The sequence below is a fragment of the Buceros rhinoceros genome, unplaced genomic scaffold (genome assembly GCF_000710305.1).
Source record: "Buceros rhinoceros silvestris isolate BGI_N320 unplaced genomic scaffold, ASM71030v1 scaffold17144, whole genome shotgun sequence".
NCBI classification, from domain to species: Eukaryota; Metazoa; Chordata; class Aves; order Bucerotiformes; family Bucerotidae; genus Buceros; species Buceros rhinoceros.
Window position 1 is genome coordinate 21,958 of NW_010409007.1, and position 20,295 is coordinate 42,252.

The following is a 20,295-nucleotide window of genomic DNA, read 5'->3' on the forward strand; positions in this document are numbered from 1 at the left end:
GAATCCAGAAAGAAGTTTCCTCTGTGTAAAGCTGTGATTCTTTGAGACCTATTCGGTTTCTGCTTCATACATGCTGCCTCAGTATTTGAGTTGCAAGCTGGCATCAGTTTTCCTCAGTTACCAAAATAGTCTCAAATCACTGTTACAAGGTCTGGGGCTGTATTCTGGGTATATAGTGTAAAATCTATTATCTGTCTGGTCTGGTTTTTGCTGTTATATTGTGATTTTTTTGCCATCAGTGTGCTACTTAAACAAATGGAGAATAGCTGGATTTTTCCCTCACAGGGTGTCCTGATAGAATTGATAATATAGCTGCTGCCTGCAGCAGTTTAGTGTAGTCAAGCTATGGCCTCCCTCTGCCCTGCTGCATGCTTTTCTCTAGGTAACAGGGGACTGCTATCAAAGGGATGTAAAAATTATTGGGAGAAGGGGTCATTTTGGTCCCTTTAAAGGAAAGTTACTATATTCAAAGCATGAGTGAAACATAATTACCTATTTGCAGTACATTCTGTTAAACTTAACACTTATTAATGTCATTTGAATAATGATTACTATCTTTCTGATAGAAAAATAATAAATTGTTTTTCTCTTCAGAACCTGATAAAATGGTTTTCTTCCTCCGTGGGTTTTTGCCTAGACTTTTGGCTAGTCTAATAATTACGCATTCTTCCCACCAGGATTATAGGGTCAACATTTTTCTAAGACAGAAGTGGAATGACCCCAGACTCAAACTGCCCAATGATTGGAGAGGTTCAGATACACTGACAGTGGATCCAACAATGTTTAAATGTCTTTGGAAGCCGGACTTATTCTTTGCAAATGAAAAAAATGCTAACTTCCATGATGTCACACAAGAAAATATTCTTCTTTTTATCTTTCGGGATGGAGATGTCCTAGTCAGCATGAGGTATTTTTTTGATAAATTTCTACTCTTTTTGTAAATGACTTGATACGAGATATACATGCTGTCTTAGACTTAGTAACATAATACAGTTTATGACTAATATTTAAATGTATATGTCAATTTGTAAACAACAATACAGTAGATTAAATGTGTGTAAAGAAATCAGATGAAGGTGTTTTAAAACGTGCCAGTTGATAGCACAGCAGGTACTAGAAATTTGAAGTGTATGTACATTTGTATGTTATGTTAAGCTAACACATTAAGTAAACTATTATTGCTGAAAACAAAATTAAAACCCTTTTCGTAATTGCTTAGATTCCTGGAAGCATAATGAAAGTGGTAAGAAACTTCAGCAAAACAATATAATTCGAATACCACCAGGATGAGAAAACTCAATCTTAAGACTTTTGCTGACAGTTATTAGAAAAGACAATATATTGGACAATCAAAGGATTTCATTGTCTCGCTGTGAAGGTCCCGGTTCTGATTTCAGCAGCAGGTTTTCAAGTGTGTAGAAATTAATATTTCAAAACAGAAAATCACTTTCAGCTATGAAAGAAGCTTCCTATTTGAAATAGCAAATGTTAAATGAAACATTGAAATTTTTCAAATGTTTTTCCAGGTTGCAGCTAATCACAGATGAGCTTATTTCAGTCAATAGGTTAGGCTAACGAGTAGTGAATATTGAGCAAATACTAATAGAAGTGTTTCTGATGGAAAAATTATTCTTTGAAAATTTCCAAATAGCAAAACCAAATTCAGTGAAGTATGAACTTAATGTCATCCTCTAAAAATATTCTGTTGATTTTATTTATACACTATGTTCCAAACTGATATGTTTGTAGGTAAGATGAATTCTTCGAAGCACTGTGGTTTAGTGACATGCCACTAAGATTTGCTTTTTCTATATTTGCTATGCCTCGTATTTTTAGTTTACAGAGATATTATTACATATAAATGAAAGAATCTCCAGTTATCAAAGCTTGTAATGACAAAATGCACGTGAGAAAAAGCTCTTTTCTGCATAAATAGTTGAGAATTAGGAAACTGAATGTGGGAATAAAAAGTGAGTGCTCACATGAGGGGAAGTAAGCAGTAGAGTCCCACAGAAAAATCTCTTATGTGCTGTTCAACAGAAATAATCTGGAAAACTGTGAATTGGCAGGCACACTTGATGATGCCAAAATGTTGAGGATGGTAAAAATAAGAGACAACAGTGGGAATTACAAATTAATCTGACGACTAGGAAACAAAGTATGAGATCAAACTCAGTGTAAACAACTGAAAATTATGCACGTGGACAAAAATTTGTTTTAATTTCACATAGAAACTGATGGATTTTGAGGTGGTCATTACCAGGCAGGGAAACAGCCTTTGGGTGATAATGGCTAGTAGGAACTATTAGGGGTTAAAGAGAATGTCATGCCACTGTATAAATTCATGCTATACTTGCATCTTGAATACAAGGTGCAGTTCTGGTCTTCCCACTGCAAGAAGGGAGATAAGGATGCTCAAAGGAGCAGAACAGCATCCTTTATCCAGAACAGCTAAGCAAGGCAGCTTTTCACACTGGAATAAACAAGGTCATGAGGTTGTGGCGTGGAGGTCTCTAAATGATGACAGGCGCAGACACAATGGATAGACATGGATTTGGCACCTTCTTTTCTAGCAAAAGAACTATAAGACAGATTCAAGATAGATAAAAGGAGATGATTAGAGTGTGTGCAGCTTAGCTTTGGGATTTGTTGCTGCAGGATGCTGAGCATGATTAAAGTTTGCATGGTTTCTGGAAGGCAATTGGAAACAAAGCAACTTATTGCAGGGAATAACATCTGTTGAAGTCCTTTAAATACTGAAGCATCACTTCTGGTTTAGGAAGTCCCTGAGGTGCAGTGTTTGGGAGGCTGCTGAATATCTGGTGAAATATAATTTCCTGGTTGCTGTAGTCTCATGTTCTTCATCAGGGATCTGCCATTGGTCTTGGTGGAGACAGGACAAACCTTTCGTTTGGTTATTCTTAGGACTTACATATCTTTTGTGTATTAGTAGTTCTTTACTTTGTGAACTACTGTATGTTTAAAAGTCTGTATAAAATTTTATTCTCAGACTATTAGAGATAGCTCAATTTCAAACTGCTACTTATTGTAACTTTAATTAGATTTTCCTACTATTTGAGAAGTTGAAAGTCAAATACTTGTGATTTTTTTCCTTATTACCATCTACTATTTGCATGGCAGCTCACATGTTTTTAAATTCCATTTCTGTGTTTTCAGATTGTCTATTACTCTGTCATGCCCTTTGGACTTGACCTTGTTTCCTATGGATACACAGCGCTGCAAGATGCAATTGGAAAGCTGTATGTAAATTAGGCTGTGCATAAAATAGTTGCCTTCTAGGCGTGCATGAGAATCAAACCAAAAATGATCAATTCTGTATTGTTCATGTCAATATTTGAAATTAATTTTGAAATTAACATTCACTGCTTCTTACCAACGTACATCTCCCTGTCGAAAATGTTTCTTACAGTTATGGCACCAGGCACTCCATTTTTAGCTTTTGCTATCAAATGTAATGAAAACTGATGAGGTTTATAAAAAACTTTTACAATAAACTAAGTAAAATGGAAACACATATCACTTGGAAAAAAGAATACATGGTTTCTTCAAGTAGTTACAACTTCCACAACCTGTGATGCTTTGTAGGCTGTTGGGGTCCAACTTATTCCCTTGCGTTGATGATGCAAAGAGTTTCTTTGAAACTCTTGGTATGGTATTGAAGGAAAGGTACTTGATGCCAATACATCAAGAGCATTTGAAAGTATTTTCAAGATGTGTTGTGGATGTAGTCAGGTATCTCTCCCTTACCAATCCCCTAGTGGTCTCCAGGTGATTTGATCTTGTGAAGGGGCAGCCAGGTCTCATCTCTGAAGGGCTTCATGCCATGCTGGAAGTTGCAGCTGAAATGTTCCTGAAACCCATCTTCATTCCTGCACCTCAAGTACAAGGGTGCCTACTCAGTTACAGCCTTTTCCCGACACTCTGATTGCTGGTGATCCCACTTTCACGGTAATTCTGTTTTCCTGAGCAAGGACAAGTGTGAAGCAGAGAGAAGGAAGGTGGCTTGCTCCAGCCTCTTCCTGCTGTGATACAAAACCCTTGTTCAGATGTTACTCCACCAGGACTGGTGGGGAAAGTGAAAGAAAAAGTGAAGAAAGAGCAAGGTTAATCCAAACTGAGCAGAGCATCCCAGTGGGGACAAGGGTAATAATAATAATAATGATATCAGAGCTTAATAATTTAGTTTTCAATTGCCAACATTTACCTTCAGAATTGTGGTATGTCCATAGTAGTTTTGCCTGTCACTAATATGTATATACATTAGCTGAAGTAAACTCTTATTAGAAACCCAAATCAGTTTGGGGTTAAACTGGGATTAGACAGTGATACTAATGGAAGTTTGCTCAAACTTTCTCAGTTTGGGTTGCTTTACAAGCATTGCAAGGTATAGATATTCAAGGAAGAACTATGCCTAAAAAAAAACCTCAGTAACTTTATTTAAACAACCTTATTGTCTCTCTCCATGTTAGTTGATATATTCAAATTCATGAGGAATTTGCTCCTTTGGAAAGATAGTGTGCACTAAGCTTTCTTCTATCTTTGAATACAATTGTTAAAAGTAAGACTGGTACTTGTGACCTCCTGTCTGTCCCTCTAGTTCCAACAACTGCCTTACTTCCCCTGTTAGCCATTGGCAGTTTTATTCTACTTATTTTCAAATCAGTATTTTGTTTCTAATTGCTGGATTTCCAAAACAAAAAAGGCCACCAGATTTCATTAAGCTGTTTTCATATCTGCAGTTATGATCCCCAGTTCTACTATAGAAAAAGTTTTCACTGTCTAGTAATTGTTATCATAAGGGATCTTGGCAGTGTTGTGATTTGCTGTATGTTGTCAGGGGGTGAGACTGATTTTATGAATGAAGCGTTAAAACAACTAATTTCTTTTTATATTATCTTCCATCATGGAGCTTTGAGACATCTCAATTTTTTATTAAGTTGTTGTGGATCTTGGAGAAATCAGCTTATGAACTCTGGTTTTTTAATCACAGCTGGTTTTCAAAGATTAAAAAAAAGAAAAAAGAATGGTTCTTTAAACATTTTTCAGAGGCTTAGAATTGCAAAACACTGTATTTCAACTCCATCATTTTTGTTTCCCCATCTCTTTTCCTATTTAACACATTGCTTGAGTTAAGTTAATCCTTAATAAACAGAAGGTAACAAAAATGGCATGTAAAATCGTAATTATGATTATGCATATTTAACCAATACTGCTTTATGCTGGAATATTGTTAGCCTAATTATCTCTGCCTCTCACTTGGTGATGGTATATATATCATGACTGAGACACTCAGATGTATGCTGAAGTCTGTCCCTGCTCAGGAGATCATGAAGTCACTGAACTGATTTCAGTAGGACTGCAGATCTGCTTAAATTCCTGGTCAGGTATTTCCTAACTGACAGCGCTTTCATGAGTCAGGGCCTTTGATCTGAACAACTAAGCAGACAGGCTGTTTTACACAAAACCCAAGATTCATCATGGTAATTGAGTTGTTAAGGTTCAGTGTATTTTTCATGCTTTGCTGAAGTAGAATGTGAATGAATACGGAGGCTCAAAGCCGTGGAGAGTAGAGCTTTGCTGTCTTTGTTTAAACAGTAAGCACTGTGACAAACACCTCTTAATGGGTGTTATGTCACTGATAATGTAATGTTCCACCCACCAGGTCCTAACTTAGGCCTACATAAAAATTCAGTTGCTGATTATTTAATTTTTGTAATTAGTTCTTTGAACAGGAAATGGAAAGAAAAACAGTGAAAGAAATACAATACATATATGCTGGATTTTCTTGCAGGGTTTACATGGTGATTCTTTAAACACTTCTTATTATTTTGTTCTTGCAGTTGGTTACACAACAGATGACTTACGATTTATCTGGCAGTCTGGAGATCCTGTACAGCTAGAGAAAATTGCTCTGCCTCAGTTTGATATTAAAAAGGAGGATATTGAATATGGTAACTGCACCAAGTACTATAAAGGCACAGGTAGGTAATAAAAGAGATTTCCTTGGTAAAAAACCCCTTAAGCTTACTTCAGTTACTGTTTATAGTTAATGGTTAGTATTCCAGTTCATGTCTTAGATTTCGTGGGATAACAAAGATTACTTTTGACTAGCAAGTAGTTCATATCATAGGAACTATCGTATGTGATTACTGCAAACTAATTAAAATATAGAAGTATCTAGGTTAAAGACGAGGTTAAATGTTTGTCTTGGTTTTGCTTACATCTTGTGACTTTACTGTCACCCTTTTGTTTCTGTAGTTGTAATACCCGTTTATGCTTGTAAGCATCTATCTTTTCTGAAAGGATGATCCTGTAGAATTATGCCAGTTGCAGCAAGTAGGATAATTTTGGTTTTCTGGTTTGACTTTTGTTTCAGAAGTGGGTATTATTATCACGTAACTTCAAATGCTTCACCCTGCAGGTTCTTCGTTTCTTTAAGTGTTCTGGAAAGTCTGCCATTATAGAAAGCTGCTTACAATCCTCAGTCCTGTATTTATTTAATCCTGTGATTATTTTCTGAGTGTGGGCGCAAATTTATCCAATGATTTCTGGACTCTGGCTTCTAATGGTTTGTCTTTTCCACTGTGATTAATTCCTGCCTATAATTACATCCATACTACTCACCTACTGTGGCAGCCGCAAGACTTTCAACAACAACAGAATTCAGCAGTTTCCACTGTGATTAATTCCTGCCTATAATTACATCCATACTACTCACCTACTGTGGCAGCCGCAAGACTTTCAACAACAACAGAATTAAGCAGGATGTATTTTAGTCAGTGCTCTTGCACCGTATGAATAAACCTCCCATTAAAACTCCACAAGAATGGGGCTGTGGAGCTGCAGCTTCTGAGGATCCTCAGCAAGTTTCTTGTTGACTATTCACCTGAAGTCGAGGGTCTGTTAGTTACTTGCAGTTGCTCCTGAGCTAGATCTCAAGTCTGAAGAGATCTCAGGTAACCGTAGTAGATCTCAGAGCTAAGGAATTTAACTTCAAAAGGATGATGAAAATTTAAGTGGGGATTGTTTTTTAAATGCAAAATGTTCTTAGCCTAAGTACATAATTCAGGTGATTTACCATTTGTAAATAATGTGAAATTTGCTGTTCTCAGAAAAATTCTGCAATCACTGACAGTGATTGCATTCAAATCTAAGCTGGGATATGGTAGAAGCTTACTTTAAAGTGAGAAAAATACATTATTCTTAATTAAACAATTAGTTTACTGGAAAAAAATAGTCTATAAAGTAGTGAAAAATTAAAGGATCATGCACTTCCCAAATAAACTTCACGCAAATGGGACAATTGGAAAGATTACATTCTATTCAAGCGAAAAAGTAAATGCTTAATCAAGATCGCTATCCTGTTATTGAAGTTATCAAGATAGTTTTGAGTTTTGCCCTAAATCTAAACATCTAAAAAAACATTAGATGTTTTAGGTATTTTTAGGAACCCGAAAGAAAAATCTAAGAATTGTACACTTTACCATTAAACAGGAAAGAAAATCATTACTGTTCTCTCAAGTTTCAGCACCTTGTGACCACACATTGAAACGACACTGTGCAAAATGCTCAGTGAAACGGCCACATTTCCTGTGCATGGGTATGTGATTTGAACATTAAAGAAAGAACACGAGAACCATCAGAGTGAGTGGAGTGACAACATGAAATTTTGAAAAGTTTTTCTAATTCCTTAGCAGTTTTGTTTAAAAATTAAGAACTTCTATGTTAATCTCAAAATCAAGACTGGGATTATTATATTCACATTAATGTGAATGGAATATTGTAGTACTCTGAATTATTTTTAAAGGGAGTTTTCAGTTATCAGTAGTTGCTTGATTTACTTTAAGTTCTTATAGTGAAGGCATTTTAAAAAGCAGATTTTGCACACATAGTTAAAATTAATTCAGTAAAGGATTTTATAAGGTAATCAAGAGGCAGTGTTGCATATAGAAGCACATTTTCTAAATTCTAGCTTATTGTAGGAGATACTTGCTGCTTGCAAAGAACTTGATCTTTACTGCCTATTTAAGTCAACTGATGTTTTATCATACCTACCTAAGTAGACAGAGCATCAGCAAACTTGAGTTGACTTTTTGTGGGAACAAATTGAATATTTAAAGTTGCAAATTGCCTATTCTTTGTTTATCCAAATATATGATAAATCCAAATAGGCCCTTGCAAGCTGAATGGTCAGTGCAATAGATACTATTCTCTGACAGATGAAAGATGATACAAAGGCATGCAGAATGCATAAAGCAAACAAATAACAATTTTGAAGGTCATCCCTCATTTGAAGATAAAAAGTGTAAGTACCTGGAAACTATTCAGAAATTATAGAGGGGAAATTTGTCAGGCAAGAGATCACTGAAGAGGATACAGTGAGCTATAAAATACAATATAGTGTCTTCTACACAAGGAAATTTTTCCTTAACGTTTTATCGTTGTGTTGTTTTGGTTATTGTATGCCCAAACAGCACTTTTCAGATGACTTATCATTCTACAGCACTTAACTGATAAAATATGGAAGATAAATAAATACATTTTTGACAGATTCTGTCTTCTAAATCAGCTTTGTACCAACTTGATCGATAGATGTAGACTGATCTGAATTTTGAAATTGTTGTATTATAGCGTAGGAATGCCTTTTCTGTATGATAGAATAGTTTATGGAGTTGTTCTTACAATTCTATTGCGTTAATATTAACACAAAAATGCCAGTTCTGCTAACTGAGTGAAAATATGAACAGAAATTGTTTTCTGGTTATTGAACTTCCTGTTATCTCCAGCAAAACCTCTTAGTATCTGCAGCTTTATTTTCTATTGAATTCATCTCGACAGTTACCTTCTGAAATGTTTGTGCTCTTTAGATGCTCATTTTAAAAGATTTGATGCAGTATTCTGTGTTTTCAAAATTTACAGCGTTTTTAGTATATTTAAAAAGTCTGCACCAATTTTAGAAGTCACCTGTACCATCTTTCGGTACTGGTGGAATCTCTGCTTAGAGTCACATTCAAATCACCTCTTTCCATTCTAAACTTTCTACCCTAACATTCCTTAATTCTATCCTTTGCATAAATTAATACTAAGTAGGATTTTCCCATGTGCTTGAGCTAGCAAGACTGCTAGAACCCACTGGTTTTATCTGGACTGCATCTTGAAGGCAGCATCAAGATTAGAGTTACTTGAACTGCCTATTACTGATGCACTGTGAAAAGAGGGAGTGTGCCTTACCGAGCACAGAGAGTGCCATGTGCCTGACCACACTTCACAGTTATATAGATCTGTGTTTTGAACAGGTTTTTTTCGACTTGAACTCTTTACCTTTATGAAGAAAATAAAATCATTGAACTTTTGCTCTGAACTTAAATAGAAGAAGGCCTGGAAGGTACAGATTGGAAGAGGTTGACCAGCAAAGCACATTAAACATTAATGCGTTTATTTCTTTAAAGGTTATTACACTTGTGTAGAAGTAATCTTCACTTTAAGAAGACAAGTTGGATTTTACATGATGGGTGTTTATGCTCCTACACTGCTAATTGTTGTTCTATCCTGGCTGTCATTTTGGATCAATCCTGATGCAAGTGCTGCAAGAGTCCCACTGGGTAACCTGTGTTTACGCATACCGTCACAATCCACTTAAACACCATTGAGCCATTTTCAGTTGCTTTGGCAACATGACACTGGGCCCTGAAAGCAACTTCACTTCCATTATCCGCTCATCATTTTCACCGAAACGTCCTCATTCCTAGTCCTGTAAAATCCACCTCCACATTAAAACTTCATTTGATAATGGTTCCAGCATTTGTGTGATCAGCGCGCTGTCTCTGTTCCTCTGAACCTGGACAAGTCTGATCTTATCCATGTGTGGGTGATACTGCAGAAACTGTGGCAATGTGCAGTTTATGGGAATCTGAACATTTCAATAATCAGTAAGAAAGCAGGATGATAGATAAGGTTCTAAATAGCTACCTCTTGGAGCAATTTTTCTAAAGATTAATAGAAACACGATGATGTCTGGAAGGGAATTAGCATCCTTGTTACGTGATTGGCTTTATTTCATTAGAGACTCAGTTCACGGGAGCACTTCAGGCTCACGCGTTCGTGCTGCTCAGCACAACGCAGTAGGCAGGTCCTTCATTTATTATGAAATAGTAAGATACAGAGTTAATCAAAACGACAGTATCTTGACTAATTAGATTGTACATGGAACTCCAGCTCTGGGGTGGCCAAACCTGCTGACCCCAAGACCTCAGTGAAATGCAGAACCAAACTCTTGCATCCTGACACCTGTCCTATTTGGATTCTCTTCTCCATGATGTGACATATCCTTCTCTAGGCTCCCCTTTTCCCTGTCTCTCCCACCTCCCCAAGTCCATACTTTCCAAATCTTTTCCATGTCCCAGGAGGTTCAGTGAATCTGTTTTCAGGACCCCAGGGATGCAGCTGCAGAATCCCTCCAGCCACCTGCCTTCCTCAGAAACCTCTCTCACGATTGAACCTCCACACTCCCACAGGATATGACTCCTGTGCAGCCTCACATGCATGAACATGTGCCGATAGGCAATGGAGACCCTTGGAGACAGGACCTGCCACATCACCTTACCAGTCTGTCTGTGATCTGCAGACTTGCAGCAGTGGGTAGCTGAAATCCCTCTGTTAAGAGCCAGATGGAGCAGGAACAGTGTCAGGTTTTGTTAGGTGGGAAAGCATCCACACACCCCCTGGCCTCAGCCTCATCGCTCTCATCTCAGGTAGTCCCCAGTACCTCTTTCGTCTCCAGTGATACAACAGGCAAATTAAACTAAGAGCTGTGAAACCCCCCGAATTTAAGGAGGATGTTCAAATCCTTGAATGCATCCAGGGGAGGGCAGCAAAGCTGGTGAAAGGGCTGGGGAGCAGCCAAGGACTTGGGACTGGTCTAGCTTTGTCTAGCTTTAAGAAGGGAGGCTGAGGGGCAACCTTGTTGCTCTCTGCAGGTTCCTGAGGAGGGGAAGTGGAGAGGGAGGTGCTGATCTCTTCATCTGGGCAGCCAGTGATAGGATTTGCGACAGCTGTTCAAAGTTGCACTGGGCGAGGTTTATACTGAACTTTAGGAAGCATTTCTTTACCTAGATGCTGGTCAAACACTGGAATAGGCTTCCCAGAGAGAGGATCAATGCCCCAAGCATGTCTGTGTTTAAGAGGCATTTGGACCATTAATGCACCTAATAACATGCTTCAAATTTTGGCCAGCCCTTAATCAGTCAGGCAGTTGGACTAGGTGATCTTCATAGGTCTCCTCCAACTGATATAATCTATTCTATTCTAAAATCTGGAGAACCATGACTGGGCTGCTGCTTTTGCCTTGTGAGCCATAGTTGGCTGCCTTTCGCTGATTAAATGGAACAAACCCACCATTTCATTTCATTTCTTGTATCTTTTTTCTAGGGATCTATTTCAGAATAGAAATCAGCTTTTTTTCTTTTGACCTAATAATTACTTGGGGAGGAGTCACAATCTGTGTTAGATTGATAGCAAGTAATAAATATAATCTCTTACCTTGAAAACTAGTAAGGATGCCTTCCATAATGCAAAATGTAAAACACTTTAAGAAAAAAAGTGTGGGGGAAATGTAGCATGCATTAAATTAAAAAGATAGAAACAGGAACTGGAAATATTTTCCACAAAGTGAGCTCCAATACCATCAAAACCTCAGCTATATTTTCACTTTTATAGTCGTGCACTTCAAATAGCCAACCAAACAGGCTTATTAATTATGTATTAGATTGATAAGAGGCATAATGCTGATTTATGAAACATGAATGTCTTTGTGACTAAACATGCATGCTTGTTTATTATTTGTTTCATGTATTATAAGTGTTTATTGGCTCCTTTTATGTATTAACATTTCTGAAATAATGCATTTTCAAACATACTAACCGTTGGCCTGGTCAGTGACTTTTACTTCATCCCCAGAGATGCAAAAAACTTCTAAATCTGACCTTCCTTTAGTCATGAGTCAGTATTTAGTAATGCAAGTTGTTAACGCTGTCAGTGGGGTAAGATTTATGTTTCTTCAGTTTGCAGGAGGGCGACAAACTAAGTCTTCTAGCTACATCCTTGAAGATAGTTGACCTTGAAATCTAACAAGATTAACTTTTGTTTGTCAGTTGAACGACATCTAATTCCAAGAAAGTGTAACCAATGGCCATTACACTCTCAATGGCTGGATACGGATTTTGTCAGATGAGAATCTACTTCGGATTTGCTTATGAATATCTTAATGCAGTCATCCCTAGTGTCAAGTATAGTGGGCTATTGCTTCGCGTGGCAAGGCATCTCAGAAATTTTCAGGTGATGTAGGAATACAAGACGCTTTGCAAACCAGCAAGCAGAATATGTTTTTGTAGATCGATTGAGGTTCTGGGAAAAGGATGTATGTTTGTTTAATCAAAAAGTCTGTGTCTATATAGGAACTAAAGAAGTTGCAAGCCCTGTTTATTCCTGTATCATTTCACCCAACTAGATCATGTGGTGATACAGAAATCCGCAAAGGGCTGGTATCTGGACAGCTGTGGCTAAGCGACATAAAGGCTGGTATCACTGAATGCTTCTGTCTAATTAGATGCTGGTGGTTCACCTTTTAATGAGCTCAACAGAGGACTCTTAAGTTCTTTACAGTGGGAAGTGTGCCATCATCTGTTTAAAAAATTCCTTTCTTTCCTTCAATTCCATGTGATCCCCAAAGGGAGTAAGATCTTCCCTGGAGCTGTAGGGATCTAAGGGACACCAGACTTCTCTCTACCCACAGCAGGCTGATGGCATGAAACATTAGTCCAGAGTGCAGACAGGGTTACAACAGAATAACTAAAGCTTGGAGTAGTGATCAATGATGTATTCCCCACCTGCAGAGGACAGCTAGGTCTGCAGCCAGGCGTACTCTCATTCCTCCCGTCACTCCTGTCCTCAGATCTGTCTTAGTTCTAGTAATTTCACTTTATAAAACTGTAACAAATGTAGGGTCTCAAAGACAAAGATGTATGTTAAAACTGTAGTATGAAGAAGGATTGGCAAGACAATGTCTTTTAGTTTACAAAGTTTAATGAGAGAAGGGAATGTGTTAGAGATACCAAATTATAAGGAAAACAATAACATTAGTGAGACATAGCCATAGATTTTTAAAGCAGTAATATAAACCAGAAAATACTATTTTATACAGCACATAATCAATCTGTGGAATTCACTGCCAGGAGATAGTGCTGCAGCCAGTCTGTTTGATAGATTCAAAAAAGGGAGATCTATTTCTCTGGCAGCATGTGCTGAAGTGCTTTGCTGGAATGGCACTTTCAGATATTACCCACGTGTAACCTGAGGTAGCATTTTTAAAATAGTAGCGCTGTACAGTCATGCTTTAGGCTGGGAGCTAACTAACCTTACTGATAAACTAAACTTTGTCATCAAGAGGGATGCCGCACTCAGGACAATAATGCAGAGGTATTGCCTAGAAAGGCCAAGTTTCCATTACTTTGCAAGTGTGGAGGAAGGAGCTCTGTCGTTTTCCTTTAGTACTCCCTGAAAGGAAAAGGGGGATTATTTTGTTTCCCTTTTTTTAAAATAAGTAAATTTCTCAGACTCTGAGAATGAACTTTTCATCTAGGAATCCAGACAAGTGGAAATTAGCTGCAGGTTACCATGACTTCAATTGCTCTAATGAATAAACTGATGAAAGCTCTACTAAAACCCTTTCAGCTAGTAGAATTTGTAGAATTATACCCAAGACTGTAAAAGCTAGTATTTTAAGCTCTACAAAGTGATTGTACAAATGTTTTCCATACCAGCCATGATCATAGTATCTCTTTATTAAGATAGTAACCACTCTTAAAGTTAGTAGGAAAAAAATTACGCTATCCAAGATGCTGAGCCAGTCCATATCATTGGCTAATTTGGTTATGCAGAGTAAGAGTGGAGACTACCTTTCAGAAGTCTAGCATAGACATGCGTGGTACTTGATACAGTACGCTGTTAGAGACCAAGCAGCAAGCTGGGCATAGGCAGAGGTGTCTGATCTGTGTTAAGAGGCAATACAGCCTTATTCACACTCGTTACTGCAGTTCCTTGTGACCCATAATTAGTGTTCGTCCCCAGACAGCTGGTGCTGATCAGGGAAAATATTTTTTTTAAAAAGGGGACTATTCGGTGCTCACTTTCTGTCCTAATGGGAAAGTTTGTACTTGAATGCTTCAGATACAATCGATGAAAAATAAGCTACAGCAGACACTGAGGACTGTCTGTTCAGTATTTGCCATGTTGTTTTGATCTGAGGTAGCACATCTGGCCATTCTCATTTATCCCAATGGACAAAAAAAAATCCAGTTTGCAATCATACATTGATATTACACTTTTCGAAATAAAACGTAGTAAAATTTTGTATTGTAAAATTGTATGACTGTAATAATTTTTTGTATTTTCTCTTCAGTGTTTTAGCAGCTAATAAATTGCCCAATTGAGATTAATACCAAATAAAGTATCATATCAATCTTATTAAAATCCGAATGGGAACAGTAGCAAAAGAATGATGTCTTCTTTGTGGTCAGCTAGAATTGAATGCTTTCTTTGGCCAATACAGGTACTTTCAGTTTCATTAACATTTTCACGTACTCAGTTCCTTAAAATCTGAAGAAAATGATCTCTATATGAATTGCAGTATTTTTCTTGCCTTGGATAGCACATGTGACCAATGTAAGAAATGTAGTTGAGACTAACAGAGTATCTCCTTTTGGCCAACATCTTCTATAGTCATCAATTACTTTTCATGAAGCTGTCACGCATAACTGAAGATTTTTATCATTAGCATTCACAAAACCAAAATGGGACATTCTGAACTGGGAGGCTAAACTAAGTTTTCCCATGTGACAACCACTTCTGTAGTTATTCTTTTTCCAAATCTAGGGTTCATGCCTCTATTTCCCTTTCATAGATGCCTGTGGGAAATCTTCCTTTGAGATCGGGCTTGTATTTTGTCTTTTGTGATGTGAGCCCTGTGTTGACAGCAACATTTGGAAGCCTTGTTAGGAGAAATACTGGCTGAAACCCAGTTTGATGATGAGTGTGACCTTTCAACAGCCTTTGTAGATGAGGGGTGGGGGGAGGTTCACGATAAGGGCTTCCTGAAATGGCCTTTATCTAGAAAGGTTCCTCTAAATCCTAGAAGCTCAAGTAGGGAGTGATCATAGACTCTCAGACACCTCAATGTATTCATCTTCACAGTGAACTGGGAACACAGGCTTTTTAATGCGCTGGTGCAGCTGTGCTCTTCAGCAAAATCTTCCCTTTCACCTAGGGTTTGCACGCTTGTGAACAGGTCAGTCAGGGAATTGCTCCTGCTTAGCAGTCTTTGGAAAAACCATTTCCCAAATGTGAGGTGTGTGATGGGTCAGGAAAACCACAGCAACCAGTTTAGCCTCACTTACTTGTTTCATTTTTATAACATAAAGGTACTCATTATTAATAATACATCATTAACAGCAATATCCTACCTTAGTATTCAGTTTAACTTGTTCATTACCTGTGTACTTTGTATACCTCCCGCACCGACCACATTGTGAAGTCCCATCCACTGTTACAGAACATCATTCGGTATTGTCTGTTTCAGAAAAAGAGCACAGCCAGTGTCAACAAGGGTAAGATTTTTTTAATAAGTCTGTTTTTTCTTTTTGTAGGTATTTTCTCAGTGCTCAGCTTGGCATCTGAATGTACCACACTTGCCGCTGAACTTCCCAAAGTGTCTTATGTGAAGGCCTTAGATGTCTGGCTGATTGTTTGCCTTCTCTTTGGTTTCGCATCCCTGGTGGAGTATGCAGTGGTTCAGGTAATGCTCAACAATCCAAAGAGAATCGAAGCTGAAAAAGCAAAGATTGCCAAGGCAGAGCAAGCAGAAGGGAAGGGTGGAAATGCTGCCAAGAAGAACACTGTGAATGGCACAGGGACTCCTGTCCACATCAGCACTTTACAGGTAGGACCTACAAAGCTGTGTACACAAAATCAGCATTATCCTCTATTAACACAATTCCAGGAATATACTGTTGTAACAGTTTTGGATAGTACATAATCGTAAAAGTGGCCAATACATTAAAAATATGCAGGTAATTAATGGCTTGTAATCATCTGACCAGCTGGTCCCTAGTGATTTGGGGTCAGATGTGCTAAATGAAAAATTTGTCTTTTAATATCCTAGTGCCATGGTTGCTGCTGAGCTTCAGGTAAAGTATCAAGCAGCTTTACAGTTGCTATTTTTCTCATAATAAATAGCAGCTGTCAAACAGTAACTATGCAGATTCAGAGGACAGGACTCTCAGTCAGTATTTGCTGAGTGCATGCTCAAATAACACCCTCTCATTGCTTTCCTGTGATGGCCACAGCTGCACCGCATTGCATGTCAAGCATCTCTGAAGCCAGGGATCCAGAAGGCTTGTTAATTGTAAAGAAATTTGTAAACAAAGGTCTGTTTGTCTGTCAAACAGTTTCTGCATTTCTTGTGTTGCCAGATAGAGTTTATGGCTAAATCGGTCAGATCTCATTATATGGGTAAAGATGAGATCCACATCCTTGCTCAGGCCAAAGTTTTGCATCACGTTGCTAAGTTCCTGGTGTTATAAAACTCCCTATTTTTGCTCCAAGAATTATCTGACATCCCAGGCCAACTGCACTCAGTCCTGAGTGATATTTAATTGACATTTATTCTACAGAAGAAAGTATGTTATGCTCCAATATGTGGAATATGAATTTAGCTTATAGTTTTCAATGTCTCTGAAATTTCGATGTGTAAAATAAAACTATTAGGCCAGATCCAAGTGATGGTATTGATAGCATACAATGTGACTTTTACCTTTCTTTAAGGAGGGATAACTTGTGCCAGAATGCTGGAAAACCTGTCTTAGTAGCAAGCTGACATTGCCCCTTAACTAATTACTCAGTCCAGAGGAGCTGCAGTTTCGCAGAGCAGTGCCCTTAACTCTCCACAAAAGTTACACAACGTTCCCCCCAAGTGGTCGCTAGCAGTAGGCTGAAGGTTTTTAGGTTTCAGACTTCAGTCTGCCCTCCAAGATCTTGTGGTATCTTCCCTCCATGATCTTGCAATGTCAGCTTCAGCATCTTATGTTTGACCTGCACTTTTCAGGGTCTGCTGAATTTGTTATCACAGACCTCTAACATTTCAATAGCCATAATTTCTGCAGCAGTAATCTGTGTTGGATTTATACAGTCCTAGGCATGCGTAGCTTCTGATGATCTTTATACAGAGAGTTACAAAACATTTGCTTACCAATACATACTGGAAATACCTATTCATTGCTGTAAAAGTTGGTGATATGGCTGAGTTGCCTTTTCCCTTCAGGGCTAGTGATCCAGCTTGTACCCAGCCACCTGGTTTGAAATAGAGCCAACTTGAGGAAGGGTGTCGCGGGCTGGTAATTTCTGGGAAAATCACCAGGCTGAGACAGAAAAATGTCCCAGACTGATGAATCATTTGACGTCAGGATGTGGTAGGACTGTGATGCTAGAGTTTACATATTTGCATGCTATAAATCTGCCTGGCTGAAAACTCCCAATCTGACCCAGCTACCATGTAGGAGTACTTTGAAAGTTCTCAGCCCTGGAGCAGACGGTACTGAATTCCTAAATCAGAACAGGTCTAAATCTTTCAGTAGCTCTGACTCGTAATCCAAAACTAGGCCTGCCCCACAAAATTTGGATTGCTCCCTTACAGACCTGTAGTGATCAAATAGAGAATGTATTCGTCATATGGCAACTATGTGAGGGTGGGAAACATTAAAGAAACAGGTAATGGAAAAAAACTGTTGAAAGGCATAAAGAATATGAGTGCTGTCCCAGATCTTGTGAAGCTGTTTCTCATTGGAGTCCTGTAGGATTATGGGTGAGGATAGACCAAACACTGTGTTAAATGTCTGGAAAGACTTAGGCAAACCAATGTATAGCTTTAGGAGAAAATAACAACTGAGAACTGCATCCCTGAAATGAGCGTGCATTGTGTAGAAATGTTTGAGGACATTCTCTTTTCACATAGAAGCTAATACTAAGGCAAAAGTGACTGAGGGCATAGCTGGAAATCTCACCATAGCTAGAGTTGAAATAGTGGATAGACCAGATGGGACTTAAAGGTAAAGCCAACAGGAAAGACCTGGAAGCAGAAAATTCCAAGTGGGGAAAACCAGAGAGCATGAGTAATTGCTTTTTTAAGTGTTTCTCCATCTTAAATGAAGCACTTACTTATGATGAGACATTAACTGAATGATGCTGATACATTAGAGGGGAAGCAAGTTTTAAAAGTTTTTTTTACTTCCCTGTAAAATACCCCCAATCCCAAAGCCAGGACAGTTTGCCGGTGTTGTGCAAGCAGCAGGTTGCGCTCTTGCTGCTTCTTGCAGCCATGCAGCCTTGCAGCAGTGATGTTTCTGCAGGAGATTTTGGGAAGGGGCTGGTATCGAGTGTGAAGCTTGAAGATGTGTAAAGGGTCAGAGAGCACACAGGGAAGCAAGGAGGGGGTCAGACATCCCTGATTCCAACCCTCGTAGAACAACTCGTTTGCGTGTGCTTGCTCCATTTGTGAAAGATAAAACAGCGTCTGGTCTGAAGACTTGGCATGTTTGATATTAGTAAAAAAGAAACCATAACAAAACCATGTGATCATATGTAAAAATGCAAGCAGCTATTGATCTTTTTCATGACAAGAGATTGGGTAAAGGGACAAACTTTTCAGTATATTCTAAACAATAAAAGCTAAAAGTGAGGAGAAGAGATCCCCTGTTACAGAACCTGTTAAGGGTCCTCCTGGAAGTTTTCAGCAGAAAGCGCTTTTGGCTCTGTGTCAGTAGTGTTAGCGATCATGATCAATGGTCACCAACAGTGACAGTGAAGATGGCGGAATGAAAAGAATGCTCTCAATTTGACAGTCACCCAAAGATGCAGAAAGGCTTCCGTGGATGCATAGCTGCTCCTCCTCTCCACAAAATCCTGGGTACTGGCCGATGTAAAAGCTGTATGTTGCCAGCATACGCCAAACACCCGAGTTTATGCTTCATATGCCTCATAAGACTTCCAGCAAAAACCCTTGAAATGTCAGTGCCATTTTAAGTGCAGAGATTTATCAATATGACTGTCTGATTAAAGTCAAGTGGTCCATCTGGCAAATCACCCTGAATCTGTGGAAAAAATGACAAAATGCAACATAATCTCTTCTGATGTGTTTTTCTAGGGGTGGCAATGGCTATGCATTTACAGGCAAGAAGCCATGAGAAAGTACAGTTTGGCTCCCTGAGATCATAGCGGCTGCAAGTAGATGCTGTTCTAAGCAGAGGAGAAAATTATGCAACCTGGTGGTAACTGCTGGCACTGGCTTTTTATTGGGACTCCTCAGTAGGAGTTTGCCTGTGTTTCCTAGCAATGCAACATCATACAGTGAGAAAAACAAGCAAAAAGGGAAATGTTTTGAAGATGAATCAGTTTCTTTTTGCTTTCATTGGTGGTGTGAGGAGAGAGATTGAACTGTTAACTGTAACAACACCCCTCAATTTGAAAAGCCACATTTTCATCAAGCCCATTTATAGAAGCTGTCCCCCACAGATAATGTGCTGATGACTGGAGAGAACATTTGCTAAAAGAATGGCTCTGACAGATGATGAATAGTGCTATGCAAGTGGTGGTAATAGCTCTAAACCCCATTACTTTTAAAAATAAGTAGTGCTATTCCTTGTTTTATCTTGTCAGAGGCACATCTAGGCTCTGAAACCTGATGTGGGTTATGTTCATCTCTACTGATTTATAATATAAATCACCACTGGTAGTGGTGATTTATACTGGGGCAGTATAAATGACCACTGGTGGCAACCTGTGGTGACCTGGTCTTCCCATATTGTCTTTTGCTCTTGAGTGGCACTCTAGACTCTGATTTTTCTTGTAGAACCACCAGAAAACCAGTTTACACTTTACCTTGTACACAAAACCTCAGACCGCAGTCTATTTTAATAGTTCTTGACAGCATTTCAGGTACAAAGCAGGTACTTTCTGCTCTAGTGACTCACGTATCCAGCCTTGGAAATAATTCAGACCATGACTGTAAAAAGGCCCCGAGCAATCTGCTTTGAGAAGGGGGTTGGGCTAGATGATCTTCAGAGGTCCCTGGCAACCTCAGCTATGCTGTAATTCTGTGATATTTGATGTATAAAAATTTTTTGTGCTGTACTTCTCAAGGAATATTTGGAATGTGATAGCAAATTCCTG

General features: G+C 38.6%; 1 protein-coding gene across 2 annotated transcripts in view; it reads left to right on the forward strand.

Moving 5' to 3' along the window:
• The window catches only part of GLRB (glycine receptor, beta), a 48,059-nt gene that overhangs the window by 21,057 nt on the left and 6,707 nt on the right, over nt 1-20,295 (forward strand). Inside the window, exons 4-8 of one of the 2 annotated variants that reach the window (XM_010135088.1) lie at nt 678-907; nt 3,178-3,260; nt 5,862-6,002; nt 9,471-9,623; nt 15,720-16,012. In XM_010135088.1, coding sequence (XP_010133390.1) covers nt 678-907; nt 3,178-3,260; nt 5,862-6,002; nt 9,471-9,623; nt 15,720-16,012 — 900 coding nt within the window. The remainder of the gene's footprint in view (nt 1-677; nt 908-3,177; nt 3,261-5,861; nt 6,003-9,470; nt 9,624-15,719; nt 16,013-20,295) is intronic. The other variant, XM_010135089.1, reaches the window with a different exon arrangement.